The 22,438-nt window shown below is 42.6% G+C and overlaps 1 protein-coding gene and 1 long non-coding RNA gene across 25 annotated transcripts in view; one reads left to right on the top strand and one right to left on the bottom strand.

Annotated features, from left to right (window-relative positions):
* Window positions 1-8,800, bottom strand: part of WNK1 (WNK lysine deficient protein kinase 1) — a 117,708-nt gene extending 108,908 nt beyond the window's left edge. For all 24 annotated transcript variants that reach the window (XM_088652339.1, XM_088652340.1, XM_088652344.1 and 21 more), the window contains exon 1: window positions 7,069-8,800. In XM_088652339.1, coding sequence (XP_088508465.1) covers window positions 7,069-7,845 — 777 coding nt within the window. In that variant the 5' untranslated portion in view covers window positions 7,846-8,800. The remainder of the gene's footprint in view (window positions 1-7,068) is intronic.
* Window positions 8,801-9,068: 268 nt separating this feature from the next.
* LOC118090796 (uncharacterized) lies at window positions 9,069-21,408 on the top strand. The gene is made up of 3 exons (XR_015945909.1): window positions 9,069-9,217; window positions 13,950-14,009; window positions 16,607-21,408. It is a non-coding gene; the product is annotated as an uncharacterized LOC118090796 (long non-coding RNA).
* Window positions 21,409-22,438: the final 1,030 nt, after the last annotated feature.

Genomic DNA, 22,438 nt, shown 5'->3' with positions numbered 1-22,438 from the left:
AAATTTCCTGTCTTTCTTCCATTCTCTGTTGGTTGTTTCTTTCTTCCTTCCCATCTTTCTCTATTAATTCTTAGTTACAGGTAGGTCTGTGTTGGTCTGACGTAGTCACAAAATAAAATAAAAATCCTTCCAGTAGCACCTTAGAGACCAACAAAGTTTGCCATTGGTACGAGCTTTTGTGGGAATGGGTGACTGGCTGATAGGTGTGGTAAACCTGACGATGACTGTTAACGACTGCAATTGGTCTTACAGGAAAAAGCAAGGAGTGAGATGGCTAAAAATAGCTTTATCAAGGGGTCACTGGCTTGCAACAGCAAGCTCCTCTTATGTTATTAACTAAACCAACAACCAACCAAAGCAAACCATTGGCCTGTTTAAGATGCAATACTATACAGTCTTCAACAGGTTTACCACACTTATCAGCCAATCACCCATTCCCACCACCCTTCTGAGTAATACCCCTCCCCACCCTCTCACTATATATAAGGGTCTGGTGACTTCTGTTTCAGTGTATCTGAAGAAGTGTGCATGCACACAAAAGCTCATACCGATGACAAACTTACTGGTAGTTGGTCTCTAAGGTGCTACTGGAAGGATTTTTTTTATTTTGTTAATTCTTATTCCTCTTCCCTCTTTCATGTTCTTTCTTTCAGTTATGAAAAGATCAGGGGCAGGTAGGTAGTGTACTGGCTACTTGTGGAGGAAGAAAAGATGCTTAGAATAAACCTGCCACTGATCAGACAGATGACACTTCCTCTTATGGTCCAAGATTATACTACACAAAGGATTGGCTCCTTGGTGAGTAACAGAAATCTCAACAGCAATCCAACGCCAGAACATTTCTCAGCACAATAAGCTAATTACTTCACAGGTGTGCTTTCAGTACATATGAATTAAGAATCTGCTCCGCATTCCCACCCAGAACTGACTCAATGAAAAAGGAAGGAGGGACTTAACTGGAGTTCACAGGCCACACCCAACACTTTAATTACATGAATGAATAATCAATTGCATACTTAACTTCCTCTGACCTACAGAAATATAGTGAAGGCAAAAAGGATTTCTGCCTATTAACCATACCATCTCAGCTAAGAAGGCTATTACAAACTCAAGAACACATTCTGAAAATCAACTGTCAAATTAGTGAAAATTTAAATCACTATACCCACGAACATTTTTTTAAAATCTAGTTTCTGTATCAGAAACCAATAGGATAATTGGTAGGTTGGTTTTACCCTCCTAATGATAATTTTATATTTTATTTGCATGATTATATTTGCCTGAACTTTCAGAAGTGAACAAGAGTCCATGAAGCAGTTTTTGGCATCCATCAAAGCCAAGAGAACAAGCTGCTGGCTCAAAACAGAGGAAGATGATTCAGACTGGAAACAAAGCATTTTGAAGTATAGCAACACACTTAACCTACTTACACACACACACACACACACACACCAGCAAATAAGGATTTCACTGTCTTTCCATGGCAGACTACTCAAATCCTACATTCTCCAAAATATTTATACCTTGCCATAAACAGAGACAATACTGAAACTGGGAATTTAGTAAAGTTTCCTAAATAATCATGATTACTATTAAGCCTCTAAGCTCTCCACTTGCCTGTACAGTCAAGAACACTTATCTAAACACGAATAACTCTATTCACATCATACTCTATATTAGAATCACTGGCTTCTATAAATGCTGAAGGGACACTGTGGTAATGGTACTCTAGTTCAATATATAATGTACTACCACAATCTTCTCAAAATTTGTTATCTTGGAAACCCCAGTCTACTAGTTAGCAACAGTACATAAAATACAGAGGTGAGGTTGTTATTGGCATCTGTCTGTCTCAAGAGACAATGGAGTGCACCTCAGCGGGGCGGGTGATGTCAAACCCCTGAGTTAGCAGCAATGAAGTGACCTCCCCTGGGTGTAAGCCTGGGCAGTATGTATGGAGGTTCTGGGCTTCCCATGGAAAGGAGAGAAATACATTTGGCACCAATTTGGCTGCAGGACTTGTAGGAAGCAGGCATACAAGACACCATCCAGCAGTCTTAGGGACTCCACTCCAACATAATACAGAAATAAACAGCATCTTTCCAGAATTTTACATTATTGCTTAATTGTTAACAGATATTTTTCAGATGTAGTTGATGCATTTATTCTTACATTTTGGTAAGCTGCCTCTGTAAGGAGTTAACACTAAAAGGAGGGTATAAGGTATATAAAATAAAAATAAAGAAGAATGTATCGGATCATGCTTCACAACTATATTTTGAAATTCATTTTATTAAATTAATGAATAACATTTAAAAATTCCTATTAACTAAAAAAAATACAACATCTCTAACAAACTAACAGTGAAAACCTAACCACGTTTATTCATAAGTCCTACTGAAATAAATTGGGCTTACTTACTCCCAGTAAGTGGGAAAGGAATGTAACCTAATCTACCAACATTTCAAGAAACATATTTAAAGGGAGCAGAAAGCAGTTACTTAGAGAGCTGAAAGTACTTCATGGATATCCATGTTATGACTACTTCTATAGAAGTTTTTTGCTTTCAGCAGCTATCTCACCAAAAAGCCTGTTGCATCTCACTGCATCAGGCCAACACAGTACCTATGTAGAATTGCCAACATCTTGTATTTAAAAAACCCCAAAACATTGCCTACAAAGTAATGTTTCTCTACATGCCTTTTCAGTTAATTTATGAGCATGACAGTATGTATGAACAAACCTGGACCCCATGATCATCATCTAAGGCCCTTCTTCATGTGCCTCCTCCATGAAAGGTCCGGAGGTTGGCAACACAAGAACAGGCCTTTTCTGTGGTGGCTCCCTGTTTATGGACTGCTCTCACTTCATTACATATCTTTAGGTGTCAGGTGAAAATGTTTCTCTACAAGCAGGCTTTAGCTGATTAACATTCTATGGCCTTTTAACTGGGTTTGTACTTTTTTTGTTGTGAACCATTCTGTGATCTTCAGATGAAGGTATACAAATATGATGATGATGATGATAATGATACTGTTGATGATACTGTTCTAATTTCATATTGATACTTATCAGTATAAATTACTATTGCATTATTAAGGATTTCAAGAGGAGGAAAAACCCATGGAAGAAAAAGCATACTGTATTCAAACAAAAGGTACTTGAGGATGACAAATAAAAATCAACCACTTCAAAGTTCATTTTCACCCAGAATACAAACTTCTGACAACACTTTAAAACTCTCACTTACACTTGGTTCACCATTAGTTTTTCAAAGTCTTCAAGGGCAAGTGCATCCTGGCATAAATTCAAGGACTGGATGCACATCCAACCCCCACAAGTTGTTCTGCACCCCAAACCGGCCTACACAAAACTACACTGTGATCAACAGGCATAACTGCTATTCCAGTGCAGTTGTCAAGCTGCACACTTGAATCTTGCTTCAAAGGGAAGTTTTCCTCAATCTATAAAAAGCTCCAATTTTGATTAATGCCAAAGCAGTAGCACAATAAGTACCAGGCAACTTACTAGTGCAGACAAACCCTAATATCAGACTGACTTAAAACCAATTTGTTCCCAAAGCACACAATCTTACTACAGAGCTTCTACATCTAAGCTGATAGTCTCAATTTAAGCAAGCACTTAAATAAAACGTAAAAAAGAAATCATTACAAGTAGAGTTCAAGTTTTAAATTTAAGTATAGGAAGGGAAACCTCAGGGGAGTCTGTATTTGGCCATCCTCACTGCTATAGGGGAGTCAAATTAATCAGTTCATGAGTTAATTTATCTTCCTCACTGCTGCATTTGGTCTATTCTGCCTGCCACAAACTTCAAGTTCTTTGAATTCTCATGTGAGCATGACTTTGTTTCAAATGTTGACCCTGAAACAAACCATTATAAACTGAAGAAATCTTTACCCAGTTTGCCAGACTTAACAAGATGTTCTCTGAAAGCAACTTGTATTGTTTACATCAGTGGTTCCCAAATGGTGGTCTACATACCCCAGGAGGTCCGTGTAACACCATTCACATTAAAATTTTTCAAAAGTAAGGGGCTCGTGGCTTTGGCTTTTGAAAGTCCACAGTACTTTGCTAATTGGGGAGCACTGGTATACTTTTCTGAAGTTTAATGCATCTAATATTTATTTAAAATATTTTAATATCACTGTTCATACAAACTTTTTCAACATACCGTGTTTCTCATATTATAAGACACGTCTTATATTTATTTTTTCCTCAAAAAAACACACTATGGCTTATTTTCAAGGGATGTCTTATTTTTTTCCTCCTCCTCCTGCCGTGGCCAGCATTGCTGCTGCTCCTATCACTATGTCTTATTTTCGGGGTATGGCTTATATTCCTTGAATGCTTAAAAATCCTGCTATGGCTTATTTTATGGGGATGCCTTAAAATATGAGAAACAGGGTATACTGGAGCTAGCAACTTCACTGGTGAGCAGTGCAAATTATATGACTGCCCCCTATGCCTTTGGTAAATATCAGCACTGATTTTTTCAACCCAAGCAGATTTCTTTCCAAACAGAATAAGCATCTTTACTTCATGTATTTACTGTTCAATTCGCAATGCAACAACTTCTTTCTTAGACTCAATTCATACAAACTATTATTGGTGTCTTTACTGTAAAACGATTGTGGAGTACAAGAAATGACAAACCAAAATTGCCAGCCTACCCACTGTACCACTAATGTCTGTTAACTGCATGTGGAATACTGCTGCTTACCTATCAAGAAGGAATTACTACTTGCCTAACTACAAAGATGGTGCAAGTAGCTCACTCAAAGAATACTTACAATCCTTTCAATTCATGCACCTGTATGCACACACACAGGGTAGCCAGAAAGCTGACAATATACAGACAGCTACATAAAATATGACCCTCATCTGGTTCACAAAGGGGGCAATGCTATGGTCCTAGCTCCTTCAAAGCCCTGGCCTAACTGATGTCAGCATCAGTAGTGTCTAAAAGCAACATGCTAGAAAATGATTTGGACCTGAGCTATCCAAATTCCTTACAGTCCCATGACATGCCCGCAAACTGGAGGGAAATTCAGTCCACTTCTGAGTGCATCTAGAATGATCTCTATCTCCTCTTCATTTCATTGTTTCCAATGCTGCAGCTACACTGGCACAACTGACTTCTGTGTGCACAATGGAGTTTCCTCTTCTCCTGTCACCTCCAGACCCCACCTCCGCACATCCTCTAAACCAGCTGTGGAGGATTGGGGCATCCTCCAGAGCAGAGTTTGGGCATGTGGAGGGTAGAGAGGAAACAGAAATCCCATTGCACCTATGGAACTACACACAGATAATTGGATAAACCCACTGGAACTCAAGAGCATCCTATACTCTCACTTCCACAGCACCAGCTTGAGTCTGTCACCTTGTAGTAGGATAATGTGGTAGAACCACCATCCTTCTTCCCCTCTCTTCCCACCCACACAAATGCACCCCTTAGGATTGAAGCCTTAATCACTTGCCATTCCATAAAACATATCTGAAGCAATACCAATTTACATTTCTACCTCATTTTAAACCAGACCTAACATGGGACGAGGGTGGTGCTGTGACTGAGCCTAGGGCTTGCTGATCAGAAGGTCGGCAGTCTGAATCCCCGTGACGGGGTGAGCTCCCATTGTTCGGTCCCAGCTCCAGCCCACCTAGCAGTTTGAAAGCACTTCAAAGTCCAAGTAGATAAATAGGTATCGCTCTGGCGGGAAGATAAACGGTGTTTCCGTGTGCTGCTCTGGTTCGCCAGAAGCAGCTTAATCATGCTAGCCCACATGACCCAGAAGCTGTCTGCGGACAAACGCCAGCTCCCTCGGCCTATAGAGTGAGATGAGCGCCGCAACCCCAGAGTCGTCCACAACTGGACCTTTACCTTTTAACATGTGTGAGGCAGACAGATTGTAAGAGTCACTTCGCAATAGACAAGGCAAACCACTAGTGTGACAGGCAGTGTTGCTTCTACAAGCATGCAATGTACACTGGGGAATTGTCATAGTCACAGTTCTCTAGTGCATGGCCACAGTTTGTTTGACATTACACATTTGCCCTACGCACATTACCACAGCCAAACATACTATAAGTGGGATTCTTTATTAAATGTGGAGAGGGACCAAGAAGAAAATCTCTGGATAGTTATTCCAGGGAAAATATTATATCAGAAAGATTTTTTACTTTGGGTTATGTAAGGTTACATACACAAACATATAATAAACAATGTATGCTGCAGTATCATGACCAAAGTGAGGTATGCAGTTAGTAGAAATATGAAGGCTTTGCACAAATTTAACAGGGTTGGTGCTAAACTCAGTGCCTTTGCAGCTCCACAGAATTCTCATTTTCCAAAAATTCTATCACCACATTGTACAATGTAGTCAGCCCTAGTCAATATAAAACAATTCCCTACTGACTTCTTTTTAATTTAAAAAAGGGTTTGCTATCATTTGACAGGTTGCAGATGTGAACCAAAACTCAGCAAGCCAAAACTCAACAGAGTAGTGAAGCTACCAAAGCATATACCAAAATGTTGAGACTATCATCTAGATTCTAGTGTTAGCAGATATAGGCCTGATTCACATGATATTGGGCTGATTTGCACAACACAGTACACTAAACTATGGTTTACCAGGCCCACACACTCCCAGAGAGGAATTCACAGCCACTGTGCTCCTCTCCCCAGACCTCCTTACTGTCACACCACAGAGTTGTCAAAGTTTCATTTAGCGTGTTATCCAAACTCTGGCTCATAGTTGTGCTGTAGCCAAGAATAAACCTTGGCTACAGCTCGTGGCTAGTAAGGAGAGAACTTAACCACGAGCCCAGTATCATGAGCCTGGTTCCAGGCCATTAAGAGTAACCAATGCTTCCCAGATCACCTTTACAGCACACACAAAAATGAGACTAATATATAGCCATGATCAATTGTAATCTTCCATGGATCATGCACAGGAATACAGACATTCTTTTGGGACTATCAATTTGGCAGTAGGGGAGTGAGTGCCTATCTACCCTAACCCTGAAGGCAAGCTGACACCTTTCTATTACCTGAAGCTCACACCAAGCAACCTCCACAGTGGTCTCCGTGTCCAGCCCCTTGTAGACAGTCTTGAAGGAGCCTCTACCAATCTCGATGTCAAACTTAAGAAAACGGCCATCTGGGGAGAAGGCCACAGCTTTGGTCTCCAGCTCCTCAATATCTTCCTGCTGTTTAGTCCGCTCTTCTTGCAGATCCCGGGCAGAAACGGCAGTGATTCCCGCTGTACTGGTAGGGGGCAGTGGGGTGGCCTCTAATCCATCCTCCTTGGACAGCAGCAGTGGGGCAACGTCCTTTGTTACCAACGCCTCTTGACCAGGCTGCCCCTCTGCGGGTGGAGGCAAAGGGGGTGCCTGCTGCAGGAGCAGCGTGGGAGCCTGGCTAGCAGTGACAGAAGCACATGCTGCCTGGATGACAGACTCCGGCGGCGAGCCCAGCACGGGCGGGATGCTCCCTCGGGCGGCTGCAGCAGGGGGAGGCGCTGCGGGCTGCAGCCGCGGAAGCTCCAGAGCGGTCGCATTCGAGTCGCAAATGACACTCCGGCGGAAAAAGCGGTGCTCGGTGGCGGCCGCGCCACGGCTGTCCTTGTCCATGGTGTGGCGGCGTCGGCGATACTCCTCGATGCGGGCCCCGCTGCCTTCCGAGCCTTCAGGGTCCCCGGTGGCGGCAGTAGCGGTGGCGGCGACCCCCAGCTTCTCGCCAACGGAGCTGTCCGAGCTGGAGCCGTTCTTGGGCGGGGGCGGCGGAGGAGCCAGGAAGCGGGGAGTCTCCGAAGCGCCCCCCGACATGGTGCCGGAGGAGGAGGGAAACGCGGCGAAGGCGCGGGAGCCGCGGCGGCAGGAGCAGCCCCAGCAGCTGCCGCTGCAGCAGCAACAGCAGCTGACTCGAGGAGGGTCAGTGCAAGGCGGGGAGCGCGCCGAGGAGCAGCTCTCTCTGCGAAAGCGGCGGCGGCGGCAGTGGAGGCTCCCGGAGGCTCCTCACCGCGAGGAGGAAAGGCAGCAGCGCCGACGGCTGCTGCTGCTGTGGAAGCAGAGCGGGCTGGGCCGGCGGCGGCAGGCGGTCAGTGTCCGCATCCATCCTGCTGCAGCGGGGAGCCGAGCAGCGGGGCCGACATGGAGCAGCAAGCAGCGGCGAAGATGAGGAGGGATCCGATGAGGAGGGGGGGGTCGCAGGAGAAAGGCGGAGAAGGCGCCGGGCGGGAACCCACGGCAGGCCCCGAGTCGACGGGGTGGGGTGTGGGGCTGGCCGAGGCCCTTCCCTGTCGGGGCCGCGCGCGCTCTGCCTCGCCCCGCCGCCCGCTCCTTGCTTCGAGTCAAGTCCAGTCAGAGAGCCAGCCGCTCGCTCAGGGCCCCGCCGCCGGAGAGTCGCCTTTCGTCCCCTCACACGATGCCGGGACTCCCGCCGCCGCCGCCCCTCCTTTCCTCTTTCGCTCCTCTCACCCGGAGGAGGAGGAGGCCACCGCGCGCCTCACGCTGCGAGAGTGGCTGGCCTGAGAGGCGGGGTGTGGGAAGGAGGCAGAAATTCGTAATATTATAATCTAAGAAGGGAAGACGAGTTCGTCCCGCCCGTCCGCCTCAGCTCCTTCCCGTGCTTCTTTCGCTCGCGGCTCCTGAGGAGAGTGGGGGATGGGCCTCCCCGCTGCCACCTCTCCCAGCCCCGGGGAACTCGCCGCGCTAAATGGCGACTGTACCCGAAACCGACACACACGCACACTCTCACTCACTCATAGGGAGCCACAGAGACAGCCAACCTCGGAGGCCACGCCCCCCTTTTTCCGTCCGCACTCCACCGCGCCTGCGTCAACGCCGCTTCTCCTTCGAGGCTGCCTGGGGAATGTAGTTCGCGGGTGCCTTCGAAGCGGCCCGCCGCGGCGCGGCCTACAGATCCCGTGATGCACCGGAGGCAGAGAGGGTGGAGGAGGAATTGGAGGGAACTGTGGGAGTTGTAGTTTTCCTTTCACAGATTACTTGGAAGCTTTCTCCCCTCGCACGCGCGCCCCGTTCGCTGCCTCAGAGGAGAGTGCGTAGTAAAGGGAGGTGGGGAGAGAGAGGAAAGGAGCCATTATCAGTGGATTGATTCTGAAGCGAAGGAGTTTCCCATCATGCTTAACTCACCTACTTTGGACTTCCAGAAGAAGCTGTGAACTTTAAAGGAGAACAAGTACCTTCCTTAATTTTATACAGCACAGCTTCTCAGGAGAATTGTTTGGTATTTCTTATTTTGCCACCGGCGCTGGTTTTAAAGAGCTATATGAGAAAGTCTAAAAGTAAGCTAAATGTGGCCGTGGTTTCTTAGTTTAGGAAGCAATTCAATTCACATTTACCTGGAATTAAGCTCCATGGAACACAGTGAACAATTAGACTCGCCCACTTTCTGATTTGAATTAAGTGAGAGGTTTATTGTTAGGGATTGAATTACTAGATGGAACTCAAACTATAGTCAGGATGAAACCAGTTCACTTCTGATTATTCACATGGTTTAGTATTACATCTTAAGTGGGCCAATGGTTTGCTTTGGTTGGTTTTTGGTATAGTTAACAACATAAGAGGAGCTTGCTGTTGCAGGCCAGTGACCCCTTCAGTCCAGTGCCCAGTTGAAACAATTTCCAATTCCAACAATAATTATTATTATTATTATTTAATTAAATTTATATGAGCCAATGGGAAACAGGAAAGCAGAACCTGAGGTCAACAGCACTCTCTCTATTTGTGATTCCCAGCAACTGGCCTTCAGGGGGATATTGGCTAAAAGCAGGCATCCCCAAACTGCGGCCCTCCAGATTTTTAGACTACAATTCCCATCTTCCCCAACCACTGGTCCTGTTAGCTAGGGATCATGGGAGTTGTAGGCCAAAACATCTGGAGGGCCGCAGTTTGGGGATGCCTGGCTAAAAGCCTTATTATCTTCCATGAATTTGTCTACTACTCCAACTCATAGGTTACGTGTTGAGTGAAGAAACAGCCCTTGCAGAAGATGTAAACCCTGCCCCAAGGCAAGCTGCTTATATCCTGCACTTCACACAAGACAAATTTCTTAAATCAGGATGAATCCATGTATGTGTATGTCTTTAATGGTGTATGTGGCAGGAAAACATGACGAGTAACAGCTTCTTGCTGCATTTCTACACAGTGAAATGGGCAATTGAGCCATCAGCACATGTGGCAAACTACAAATGAAACTGATGTAATATCCTAGTGTAATAAGGAACAATCCTCCTAATTAATATTTGAGTTTCAGAATTGGCATTCCACAGGAGATATCCCACTGGCGTTCCTCCCACAATACCTAAATGAAATTATAATCTTTTTATGAGGGGACTGATTGGTTGATTTGATCAGGGGTCACTAACTCAGCAACTATGGGCCTTCATTGCCTTCATTGTTGTGTGCAGGCAGGGCCCAGAATCTGAGCTTTAATTATAATAATAATAATTTAAAAAGTTAGGGCCCATCTGTACTATACATTTAAAGCAGTATCAGACCACTTTAAATAGTAATGGTTTCCATCAAAGAATCAAGGGAACTGTAGTTTATTAAAGGTAGTGAGAATTAGGAGACCCCTATACCAGGCATAGGCAACCTTGGCTCTCCAGATGTTTTGGAATTACAACTCCCATGATCCCTGACCACTGGTCCTGTTAGCTAGGGATCATGGGAGTTGTAGTTCCAAAACATCTGGAGAGCCAAGGTTGCCTATGCCTGCCCTATATTGTACTCACAGAGCTATCATTCCCAGAATTTCCTGGAAAGAGGGACTGGCTATTATACCATTCTGATAATTCTATCTCTTGGAGGAGAATAGGGGTTTCTGAACAGCTTTCAGCACCTTTAACCAATAACAGTCCCCCTGATTCTTTGGGGGAAGCCATGATTGTTTCTTCTTTAAATATATACAGTAGTCCAGATAGGATAGAACCTTATTCTATAGCCCTCCTAGAAAGTAAGTTATGAAACAAAATGTACTGATAGCCTTCTAACAATTTCAGTGAAATTAGCCAGCCTAGCTGCTCATGCCTGGTTTATTAGTGGATTGATAAGTGAACTAGTTCAACACCAGACCACAGAAAGTCCTAAACCCAGGGTCTCCCCACCCCTATCCCCTTTTTGTAAACTTTTCCTGCTTCACTATTATTTTCTTGTGGTCCTTGGAACCTCTGTACTTTGCTCCTTTTCCCCAGCAACCACAATGCATTATTCCTATGGTGGATGCATCTGAGTTCAGGAACTTTCTAGCAGTTATTTTCTGCAAATATTACTACACAATAAGTGCAGGTGAATGTTAAAGAATCTTCACTCCAAATGGCAAATGCAAAATAAGGAAACTTTGCAAAGAAGTTTAATGTCTCCTGTGATGCAAAAGGTGATGTCCAAGCATTCATTAATAATTAACTGCACTGTAGAGTTAATGTACAGTAGGGATATTCATGACTACTCCAGAAGTAAGCCTTTGTGTTTAATAGGGCTTACTCCTAGGCAAGTGGGTACAGGATAGCAGAACAGGCTTCAGTTTAAGATTGCTGTTATAAGAGTTAAAAGGGGTCCTTCTCTGGGAGGGAGCCCGGACCTCCGGCAGAGCACAATTGAAAGCCCTTACCAGCTAGTAAAATGACAGAGACCAGACCAGAATTCTAGTGAAAAGCAAGGCGGCTAGTTAAGCCTGATCTTTATTAAAAGCTGTTGCAACAGAGTGCTCCCCACACACACCGGGGTGGGGGTGGGGGTGGAGAGAGACCCAGAACAAAAGTGTACAAGCTCTTATATACCGTGTTTCTCCTAAAATAAGACATGCCTATAAAATAAGCCATGGCACGATTTCCATGCGTTGAAAAAATATAAGACATACCCCGAAAATAAGCCGTAGTGCTACCGTATGTGAGCTCTACTTGGTGAAGAGGACAAAAGTGGCATTTGCGGTGGTGAGGAGAGGAAGGCACGAAGAAGAAAAGAGGAGCGATTAAAGACACTGCCTCATGAATGACCTCAGTGTGCGTCTCTTTTTCTCCCCCCGTGCGCGTCTCTTTTTCTCCCCCTGTGCGCGTCTCTTTCTCTCCCCCTGTGCGCGTCTCTTTCTCTCCCCCTGTGCGCGTCTTTCTTTCTCCCCCTGTGCGCGTCTCTTTCTCTCCCCCTGTGCGCGTCTCTTTCTCTCCCCCTGTGCGCGTCTCTTTCTCTCCCCCTGTGCGTCTCTCTCTCTCTCTCTCTCTCACACACACAGAGAGAGAGAGAGAGAGAGAGAGCCCACCTCTCGCTTCCCCCCACCTTTTCCCCCTTCCATTCTACCGGTATGTGCCCAGCCATGAGTTGCTTGTTGATTTCCTCTTGATGGCCGAGACAGAGAGCGAGGCAGGCAAACTGCAGCTACGGTAGGAAAGTAGCGAGCTCTCGCAGACATGCCGGTGGTTTTTTTAAAACTGACATCCCCTCCCTTCTCGTTTTGCCGAGAGACCCAGACAACTTGCATTCCTAGGCTTCAAAGGTTATGCATATGAAAGAGGAGATTAAGGAGATAGATAAAGACAACTTCCTATTATCACCTTGCCTTTGTCCTGAAAGGTAGAAACCTTATGGTAGCCATGAGATCTGGGCATCAAAGGAAAGTACTTAACAGCTATTTGATGAAGCCAATTGTGATCTCAGGCAGCATCTGGCTAATCAGTCCTGAGAGAGAGAAACGTGATTTCTGTTGTACAGCATCTGTAAAATTCATATAAAAAATCATTTCCCTGTAATGATCCAGCCCCCGAATAAGACATCCCTTGAAAATAAGCCATGGTGTTTTTTTTTTTTAGGAAAAAATAAATATAAGACGTGTCTTATTTTAGGAGAAACACGGTAGAAATTTTAAATTGCCCGCCCTGGAGTCCATCATAGATAACACCACAGAAGGGGTGTAGCCCAAGACCACCCCCCAGATACATCATACCTACATCACAGAAAAGGCAGTCTATAACAGAAATCTGAGTGCGTTGTCTGGCAGGTTACTTGTTAATCATCATTTGATTGGATTACCTGGGAAGCCTGGCCAGTCTTTTGTAATGATAAATACTTAGTTCCTGAGCCAGGTCATAGGCTCACACCCTTTTCATATCTTAAATGTGCCCTTAAGACAGGATTTGTGAGGAAAGAGACAATGGAGAGGTTTCCCACTTTGACCTTGCAGAGAAATATTTGAGGTCGATTTGTTCAGGACTTTTTCTGTGGGGGTTTCATATAATATATATATATATATATAGAGAGAGAGAGAGAGAGAGAGAGAGAGAGAGAGAGAGAGCGCTTAAAATTCTCATAACACTGCCATGGAAGAAAACAGAGCAAAATCTGAAGTGTGTCCACTTTTCCACAAGGACTGATGACCTCTGAATTAGATGCTGCTTGGTGGCGCTGTGGGCTAAACCACAGAGCCTAGGGCTTGCTGGTCAGAAGGTCAGCGGTTCGAATCCCTGTGACGGGGTGAGCTCCTGTTGCTCAGTCCCAGCTCCTGCCAACCTAGCAGTTTGAAAGCGCGTCAAAGTACAAGTAGATAAATAGGTACCGTTACACCGGGAAGGTAAACGACATTTCCGTGTGCTGCTCTGGTTCGCCAGAAGCGGTTTTGTCATGCTGGCCACATGACCTGGAAGCTGTACGCCAGCTCCCTCGGCCAATAATGCGAGATGAGCGCTGCAACCCCAGAGTCGGTCACGACTGGACCTAATGGTCAGGGGTCCCTTTACCTTTACCTTTATCATATTTGGACCAATTCTGGTTTAGGTTTTGTTGTTGTTTTTTAGGGTTGGGGAGAAATTCCATTCCATGCATATTTAAAGGTGTATCTACCCAATTCACACTTGAAAACAACATATAACACTTTGTGTAATGTTTTAACTATACCAAGTTTTTTATTCTTCTTTTTGCAGTAATATTTTGTTGTCTTCACAAGAGCAGCCCAATGAACTCAAGGAAGCCATTAGATTTTTGTGAGTATATAAGCCTTTTGTTTTGTGAACTGACTCAAAACCAGCCTTTAATTATGTGTAACATTTTAACATTATATTAAACAGCTTTGCAGTGTTGATTAAATACTTCATAACACTAGCATGTTTTAAAAATCAGCAAACTTTATGCATCCAAAATATTGAGTTCTGAGATTCTGTGTGATTCAGCCAATTACAAATGACTTAAGGAGCACTGCAAAACAAAACAAAACAAAAACACTTGGCTGTGAATGCAAGGAAGCACAATTGATTCTTCTTTATACGTCTATTGACTGGAACTTTCTTTTGATGACTGGTGCACCAACTAGAAGAATAGACAATTAATAAGAAAGCAACTTCTTAAAAGTCACCTAGACTCACCAGCTGTGTGTAATATGAGACAAACATACTAAGAGCAGGGCCGGCTCGACCATTGATTCTAGTGGTGTGGGGCGCCAGGGGGTGCTGAGGGGCGCCCCAGCAAGTGGGGGAGCTGGTCACATTTACCTCTTGCTTCACTAACATTTTTTGGCCATTGGCCCCACTCAGAACTGGCATGTGTCCTCCAGCAGGCTCCATATGTTGGATGTAGGAAGGTTCCATCCATGGGCTGGAAAAGGTTCCCTACCCCTGCATTAGAGACGCTCATAAGGGTAAAGAATTCCATTAGTTTATAAATTGAAGATAGTCAGTTTTTATATTGCTTTTGGGGGGTTTTAAACTTTTTTTTCCTTACGTGTAAATTGCATTGAGACAATGGTTTAGAAGGAGATTAATGAATGAATGGTAATAATAATGATAATTTAAAAACAGGATTCATTAGTACAGTATAGCAACTTTTTTCAGAATATAATACTTTGTTGTACATGTGTCACATCTTCTGCATAGCCTCCGCAGCTCATCGTTTTTGGTGCTTTTAACTTTTTCTTATGTGTAAATCACATTGAGGCAGTGGTTTAGAATAAATTATGATAATGATGATTTTAAAACAGGATTTATCTGTCAGCTTTTTCAGGACATAATATTTTGTTGCATGTGTGTCACCTCTGCTACATAGTCAAGGACCAGCCTCTGTATTCAAACATTCAAAGCCTGTACCTTTTTGAGAGGTGAGAACATGCCTAAACCCATTAAAAGCAGTGGTTTTAGGAGCACCTAACTCTGCTTGGGATTGTGGCAGTGCCAGGCAATCCGACAGATATGTATACAGTTGAAAGTTGGCCTCATTGAGTTTAATTAGGCTTACTCTGTAGCAAGGGTGTTTAGGATTCTAGTTTTAACAGGTTAGCTCTGTATACACATTTTGAAAAACAAATACGAAAAGCCTTCAGGCTATCACAATGCTGATCAGTAACCATTAAATCCATAAACAAATTATGTTGGCATTGTCACACCTTGGGGTTCTTCCTTCCCCAAGCTTACTATTGATTTGTAAGCCTTTTCTGAAGCATGATCAGAAATGAAATATAGTTGCTGTAACTGGTTAACGGTTCAGTCACGCCTCTTCTTACCCAAACTCATATCTGCCAACACATTAAAATCTGAAAGACATATTTTCTGTTTCTACATGCTCACCACCTCCCAACTCATGTAAAAATTATTTCCATGTTGTTTTTAGAGATATGAGCAACATGCATGAGCAAGCTTATGACCTGAAAATGTGTGGCCTGATTCTTTGCATACTTGCTCAGAACTCAGAAGGAAGTTCCATTAATCTGAAATAATTATGTGCAGGATTGCTGCCCTAATGTTGGCCAATAGCACTAATCACCAGGAATTTTATTTATTATTACATTTATATCCTGCCAAAGAACTCAAGGTGGTATACATCGTTCTCCCTTCCCATTTTTATCCTCTCAACAACCCTGTGAAGTAGGTTAGGCTGAGAAACTGTGAACGGTCCAAGGTCAGCCAGGATTTGAACCCTTGTCTTCCAGGTCTTAGTCCAACACTCTGCCACTACACCTCATTGGCTTTCTGCATGTGCTAACTAGATGGTAACTGCAAAAGAATGTATGAATGGAAGTGGAAACTTCTTTCTCCCTGCCCCCATCTCCATAAAGGAGGAAGTAACTTTTCCACTGCTTTCCCTTGCAGTTTTAGACTCTGATGGGCTGTAAGGATAATTTGGAACAGCTCTAATGGCCCTAGCCTGCAATAACAGTTTAGATCTTGTGATACATGATAAGTCTACAAATAGATAATTAAACCTGTGTATTGCTGGCAGGAGAACAGGGGGGGGGGAATAAAATATTAGCAGCAATACCTCTTTCTAGGAAGCATTGAGGCTGATAGTTACACATAAAACAAAGTTTACTTTGAACGAACCCCATAGAATGAGGCTTGTAGTCTGTGGGTTTGGCGTACGGCCTTTTTTAGATTTTAGCAAAAATATTCTAGTTACTAAGACTTGTGTAGCCATTGGAAGGTAGGACTTTAGCTAGAATAAAGATGCAATATCAATATATAAAACATATGAGACACTGTTGTTTTATATACCACTAAGCTTTTGACCATAAATCTTGTAATGATGCTGTGTGGAAGGACAATAATTTAATTAAGTAAGGGCATTATAGTTCATAGGGATTTTGTCTCTCCAGGGAAACGTAGAAGAACAGTACAGTCATACCTCAGTTCTCGAATGCCCTGGAACTCGTATGTTTTGGCTCCCGAACGATTAAAAACCAGAAGTGAGTGTTCCAGTTTTCGAACGTTCTTTTGGAAGCCAGACGTCGGTGGGGCTTCCTGCAGCCAATCAGAAGCCACGCTTTGGAAGTTCAACGTTTCAGAAATCAAACGGACTTCCGGAACAGATTCCGTTCGACTTCCAAGATATGACTGTAGTTATGTGGCAGTGGGCATGGAGTAAGGAATTATAAGAAATAATTCCCCGCACCCTTGACAAACTGCACATTTATTTAAAGTATATGCAACTGCTGATTGTGGCCAAATCACTTTAAAAACAAAACTTTACCAGAGATAAATTAAAACTATTTGTTTCATTACATCTTACATTGTATTTTAAAATGGCAAAGGCAGCAGCTTTACTGGCATTCTTCCTTGTTTCCTTTGTACAGCAGTTAATAATTGCAATTTGGATAGTTTACAGAATCCTCATGCCCATTCATGCCTGTGGTGTATTTGTCTGTAGAGTGAATATTTCTTGTGGAATCATGGGTGTGGGCTGTAAACAGCTTTTTGCTCTAGATTTTCATTTGCCTCAGGTATCTGGGTGGGATGCTTGTTCTGTCAAATTTGTTGAGACCTCTTTTCCCATTTAAGTTGAAGAGAGCTTTTTACTTTCCAGCTGCACTATACTCAAGATTCACAGGGAAAGGAAAACCATATTAGGGAAAGAATAAATGAAGGAATGGGGAATATGACTGTTTAATGCTGCACTTTTAAAGGGACCAATATGAACCCAATATTTATTGGGAATAAATGGATCAGCTGGGGCTGCATTGACTGAATTCCCTCAACCTGGCTCAGCCAGAGATAACAGTGGTATAATGCTTCCATTCCAGCTCAGTCAAATCACTCTCAGCTGATTTGTAAAGCCCTAAAAAAGGATGTTTTGAGCAGGAGAGACTTAACCCTATTCCTAACCCCTTTCAGCTTAATAATATGCCAAACCCATTGGAAGTTACACTAGCAAAAAGGGTAAGTCAAATGATTTGTTAGAGGCTTGTTTTCCCTCTGCCAGGCTCATAAATCCTTCAACATTTCTCAGGTGAAATTCCGTCATGATAATTTTCGTCCCATTCCGTCATGATAATTTTACTTTTTATACCCCACATATCTTACTGTGTTGCCCCAGCCACTGGGCAGCTTCCAACATATATAAAAACATAATAAAACATTTTTAAAAACTTCCCTATGCAGGATTGCCTTCAGATGGCTCAGGAATTGGGTAACCCTAGACCACCCAACATTTCTTCAATGAAAATACTGTAGGAACATCCTAAGAAAAAGTGGGACATTCTGGGATTAAATCAGAAAGCAGGATGGCTTCCCTAAATCAGGAACGTCCCTAGAAAATAGGGATACTTGGAGGGTCCGGGCTCAGACCATCTCAACCAGTTGTAGCCCTATGCCTGAAAGGAGTTTGGAATAGGGGTAAATTACACTGACATAATTTACCCCAGCAAAAATTACACTGGTTTATTACAGTTTGGACTACTCTGCCCCTCTGTTTTGTTGTTGTTGTTGTGGGGCAGACACTTTTCCAGTTTTTCTGCCAACAACAACTTCTTCATCAAATCAGCCCCCACTGATAATGTCAGGGATTCCAGGCCGACCCAGTCATCAGGCAGAGTGAGACAGTAAACCTCAGGCAGCTAATTTCCAGTGTAGCAAATGGGTAGCAAATGGTTGATGATTTAATTCAACCTACTGTTTAATATTTCCTCTTTCTGGTATTTTGTTGCACAGGATAATTAAAATAAAACCCCCACAAAACCATAAAAAACAATACAAATTTTATGTATGTAAGTATTTATTTATTTGTCAAAATTTATATACCACTTAATTGACTAAAACCTTTAAGTCTTTTAAATAAGACAATATAAACTATTTATAATTTTAAATTAGAATGATAAAAAGCAACATTTAAACAATAAATATAAAAGGGAAAGTAAAGTAAAACAATACCAGCAGTAAACTATACCAGCAGTAAACCTTGGTTTTCAAACGCCTCCATAGTCGGAACGGTTCAGAACTCCCAACGCCTAAAACCCGGAAGTAAGTGCCTCAGTTTTCAAACGTGCCTCAGAAGTTGAACAGGAAACATGGCTTCCGTTTTGAGCCTTCCGCTTTCAGTTTTTGTTTTTCAAATGTTTTGGAACTCGGATGGACTTCTGGAATGGATTACGTTCAAAAACTGAGGTATCACTGTATTGCATAAAAACATTCCAAGGGTAAAGGATCAGAGTTAAAAGGCCTGCAAGAATAAAACAGTATTCATCTGATGCCAAAACACCGTGAAAGTAGGGGTCAGGTAAGCCTCTCTGAGGAGGGCATTCTATAAGCAAGAGAGGTGACTACTCAAAAGGCTCTCTCTTTCCAGCCAGCCACCTTGAACATAATGAATTTAATCTCATGATGCTGGAGTTCCACTAAAAACATTGCAACCTTAAAGCTCTCCAACTATCCTAGGAAGCTTTGAGCATCTTGTCTCATAACTTAAATAAATACTGCCCACAAATAAGATATTATTATGGGAAAGGGAAAATAGCAAAATCAAGCGATAAATTGAATAAAGATGCTGTAATAAATTCCTTCATACTTTTTTCTTCTTTTTTTGCTCTAACAACGTTTTAATAATTTGCTAGTTTTATTGCTCAGGAATCTATGAATACATGATTTATTTGTTTTTCCTTTTAGACCAAGTCAATCTGTTTCCCCTTTTAGGATTATTCCCCACCCCCACTGCCTAAAGAAACAGGTGAAACAACAGCACTTTTGAAAAATAGGAAAATGTGACTGTAAAAACTGGCAGGAATCACTGCAGGTGTTAACTACCTTATAACATATCAATGTTTTTCAAACCATTCAGTAGCTATTAATGCTAACAAAATTCTAATCTGACTCAAAGTGTCCATAAACTTAGGGTAGCCAGAGGCAAAAGAAAGTATGGCTCCTGCACCTTATTCCATTTATTCTAGTTATTTATTTTTTACTTTTCAAGGCCTGGCTCTCCCAAAGCAATGCATAGAGAGAAATAAAAACAGTAGAATATCAGGCAGAATAAGAAGCATTGAGTGAATACCGACAAATAACACAGTGAAACTGAATTAGATCACCTAAACTCACAAGACAATAATAAATTAATAAGGGTTAGGAGCCAATCAAACGTAATCTGGAAGAGAGTTCAACAACTGCTTAGCTGCCACCATCAAGATCTTGTCTTCTGACCTTGGCATGACCTCAAAGAGATCTTAGATCACAGACAGGGTCATTCATATGCAGGCAGTCCTTTTGGTAATTTGGACCCAAATGGTTTGGGGTCTTAAAGGTTAATACCAACACTTTGAATTGGGCTCAGAAACACCATTGGCATTAGTGCAGTTGGCCCAGAAATGGTGTTACATCTTCAGACCTTCTGGACTCATTATATATAACAATATTTATATCTCGCCTTTCAGGACGTAAAACCTACCAAGATGGTTACAAGTAACATTCAATTACCATTATTATTAAAAATTAACATTTCTGTAACACATCAAGATCATTCTCACAGGGCAGCTGGTGGAAGATTGTCTGGTGGGGAGGGGTGAAAGTCCAGCCTTGAGATTTTCCTTCCCTCTTCTGGATTTTTTCTCACAGATCAGTTGATGCCAGATTGCCTGTGGGGTGGGTTGGAATAGTCATCCTAAACACAGGCCATAGTTACGGTAAGATTAACTCAATTTAGAGTTAGGGTGTAATGTTAAAACTGACTGTAGTTAATAAAAAATAGGCACAAAACTTTCCAATCTTCTCCTCACATACCCATTAGAAGAGAAAGGTGGGAGACCATATGCGTCCAAGACTTTCCTAGGCTTGTTTTCACCACACTAACTTATGGTTTAAAGTGATGTCCAAGCATGGCCATGGCCAGTCACTAATTACCGTACTTTATTGCAATAGTAGATCTGAGGATGCTGACGATTGCTCCTGCCTAGAACCACACTCACAGAGTTCTCTGGAAGAGACATGGCTGATAAGGAATTCCATACTTGTAGCATAGACCTATCTGTTATATATACTGTTACCGTAACTCTTGCATCTATACAAACAACTAGTGCAGATTTTAAAATAAAATTAATTTAAAATGTCACCTGTCAGAACATGCATCCTACCCAGTCTTTAAATTATGGGGGGGGGGGAAGCAACAGAGTAAATAACTAGTTTATAAATGCAAGCATTAGCTGATGTGGTCAGGATTTGAGAGAGAAAATAGGGGAAATGTCACTTTTAAAGCAAGGGTTGCCAGATCTCGACCCCTTTGAGGGCTTTTATTATTGTAAAAGCCCAGTTTACCATGCGCACATGCATGACGAAATCTTTGGCTCCCTTGACCACATTGAGATGCCCAATGGAAGGAGACTGAATTTGAAGTGATAGGAAAGTTCTGTCTGGGGTGTGTTTGATTTGTCATAGGTCCTTCACAAAGGCAAGTCATCACTTGACGCTGCAGACAACCAAATAATGAACATGCCTGTATGTGTGAATAAGCCCAAAATGTTACATAGAATGCCTAATCTTCTTATAGTTGCAGTATTGTGTTAATGTTTTGATCCCAGCTGCTTCTTTTGTAAACTGCTTTGTGAGGGCTTGGCCCTAAACAGTGAGATAATAGTCTTAACAAAATAACATAAAAATAAATCTGGTGATGTTTTCCTGTCACTATGCTGCAGAAAAAGGGAGAACCACAGCTGTTGAATTTTCCTTTCTCTACAGTCTTAAAGGCACAGAAGTTCTCTAGCTTATTTAACGTGTGTGCCTGTCCAAGCAGAAGAAAGTCAATTAAATGTAATTAGCACCCCGATGAGTGCCAGAATATTTGTATGTGTTTTGCATACCAGACAAATCTATACAACAGATTCCTCTTGCATGAAACAAAACACGAACACATGTCTATCCTAGAGTCTGGTATGATTGGCACTCCTGTCAAAACCCTGATCAACCTCTGGAACATCCAAACAGCTCTGGATATTGATACAATCTACCCTGAGCACCCTCTCCTGCTTAGTGAAGCCTGTTTGGCTCCCTGGTATATTCCAGAGCTTATGGTGAGGAAACAAGCTGGGAGACTAATTGAACGTGAGTGGAGGAAAACTCCAGTTGAATGCAATCGAATGCTGGTGAGGTCTCATCATTGAGCCTAGTGGCAGTGAAGGCAGCGAAGAAGATTCCCTGCTTGTGGAGCACTCTCCCCAGAGAGGCTTGCCTGGTATCTTTGTTACATACCGGTATATGTAGGTACCAGGCGTAAACATTCCTCTTTTCCCAGACCTTTGACTAATTAAACAACCTATGGCCTTATAATCCAGGGGGTTATTATTGTTATGTTTGTTACTATGCTGTGTATTTGTTTGTTTTTATATTGTAAACCACTGTGATTCTCAGATCAAGGGCGGTCTAGAAATGTTAATAATAATAATAATAATAACAATAATAATAATAATAATACTATACAGTCTTAGAAGTACCTACAACCTTACACTTCATACACACACATGGACAACCTTTTTCTACTTATTTATTTTTGAGGAGTCCTCTTGAGTGGTTCACAAAACATTGTAAAAGTATACTAACACATTTTAATGTTTATTTCAAAATAAGTTGCACTTAGGCTGTGCAAACACCATGTACAGTGGTGCCTCGCTTAACAAATGCCCTGCTTAACGAAATTTCCACTTAACGAAAGGATTTTTCGAGCGGAGCTTGCC

Source organism: Zootoca vivipara, chromosome 9, assembly GCF_965207765.1.
Source record: "Zootoca vivipara chromosome 9, rZooViv2.hap1.1, whole genome shotgun sequence".
NCBI lineage: Eukaryota > Metazoa > Chordata > Lepidosauria > Squamata > Lacertidae > Zootoca > Zootoca vivipara.
The sequence above is the reverse complement of the archived record's forward strand: the minus strand, read 5'-3'. Positions and strand labels throughout refer to the sequence as shown.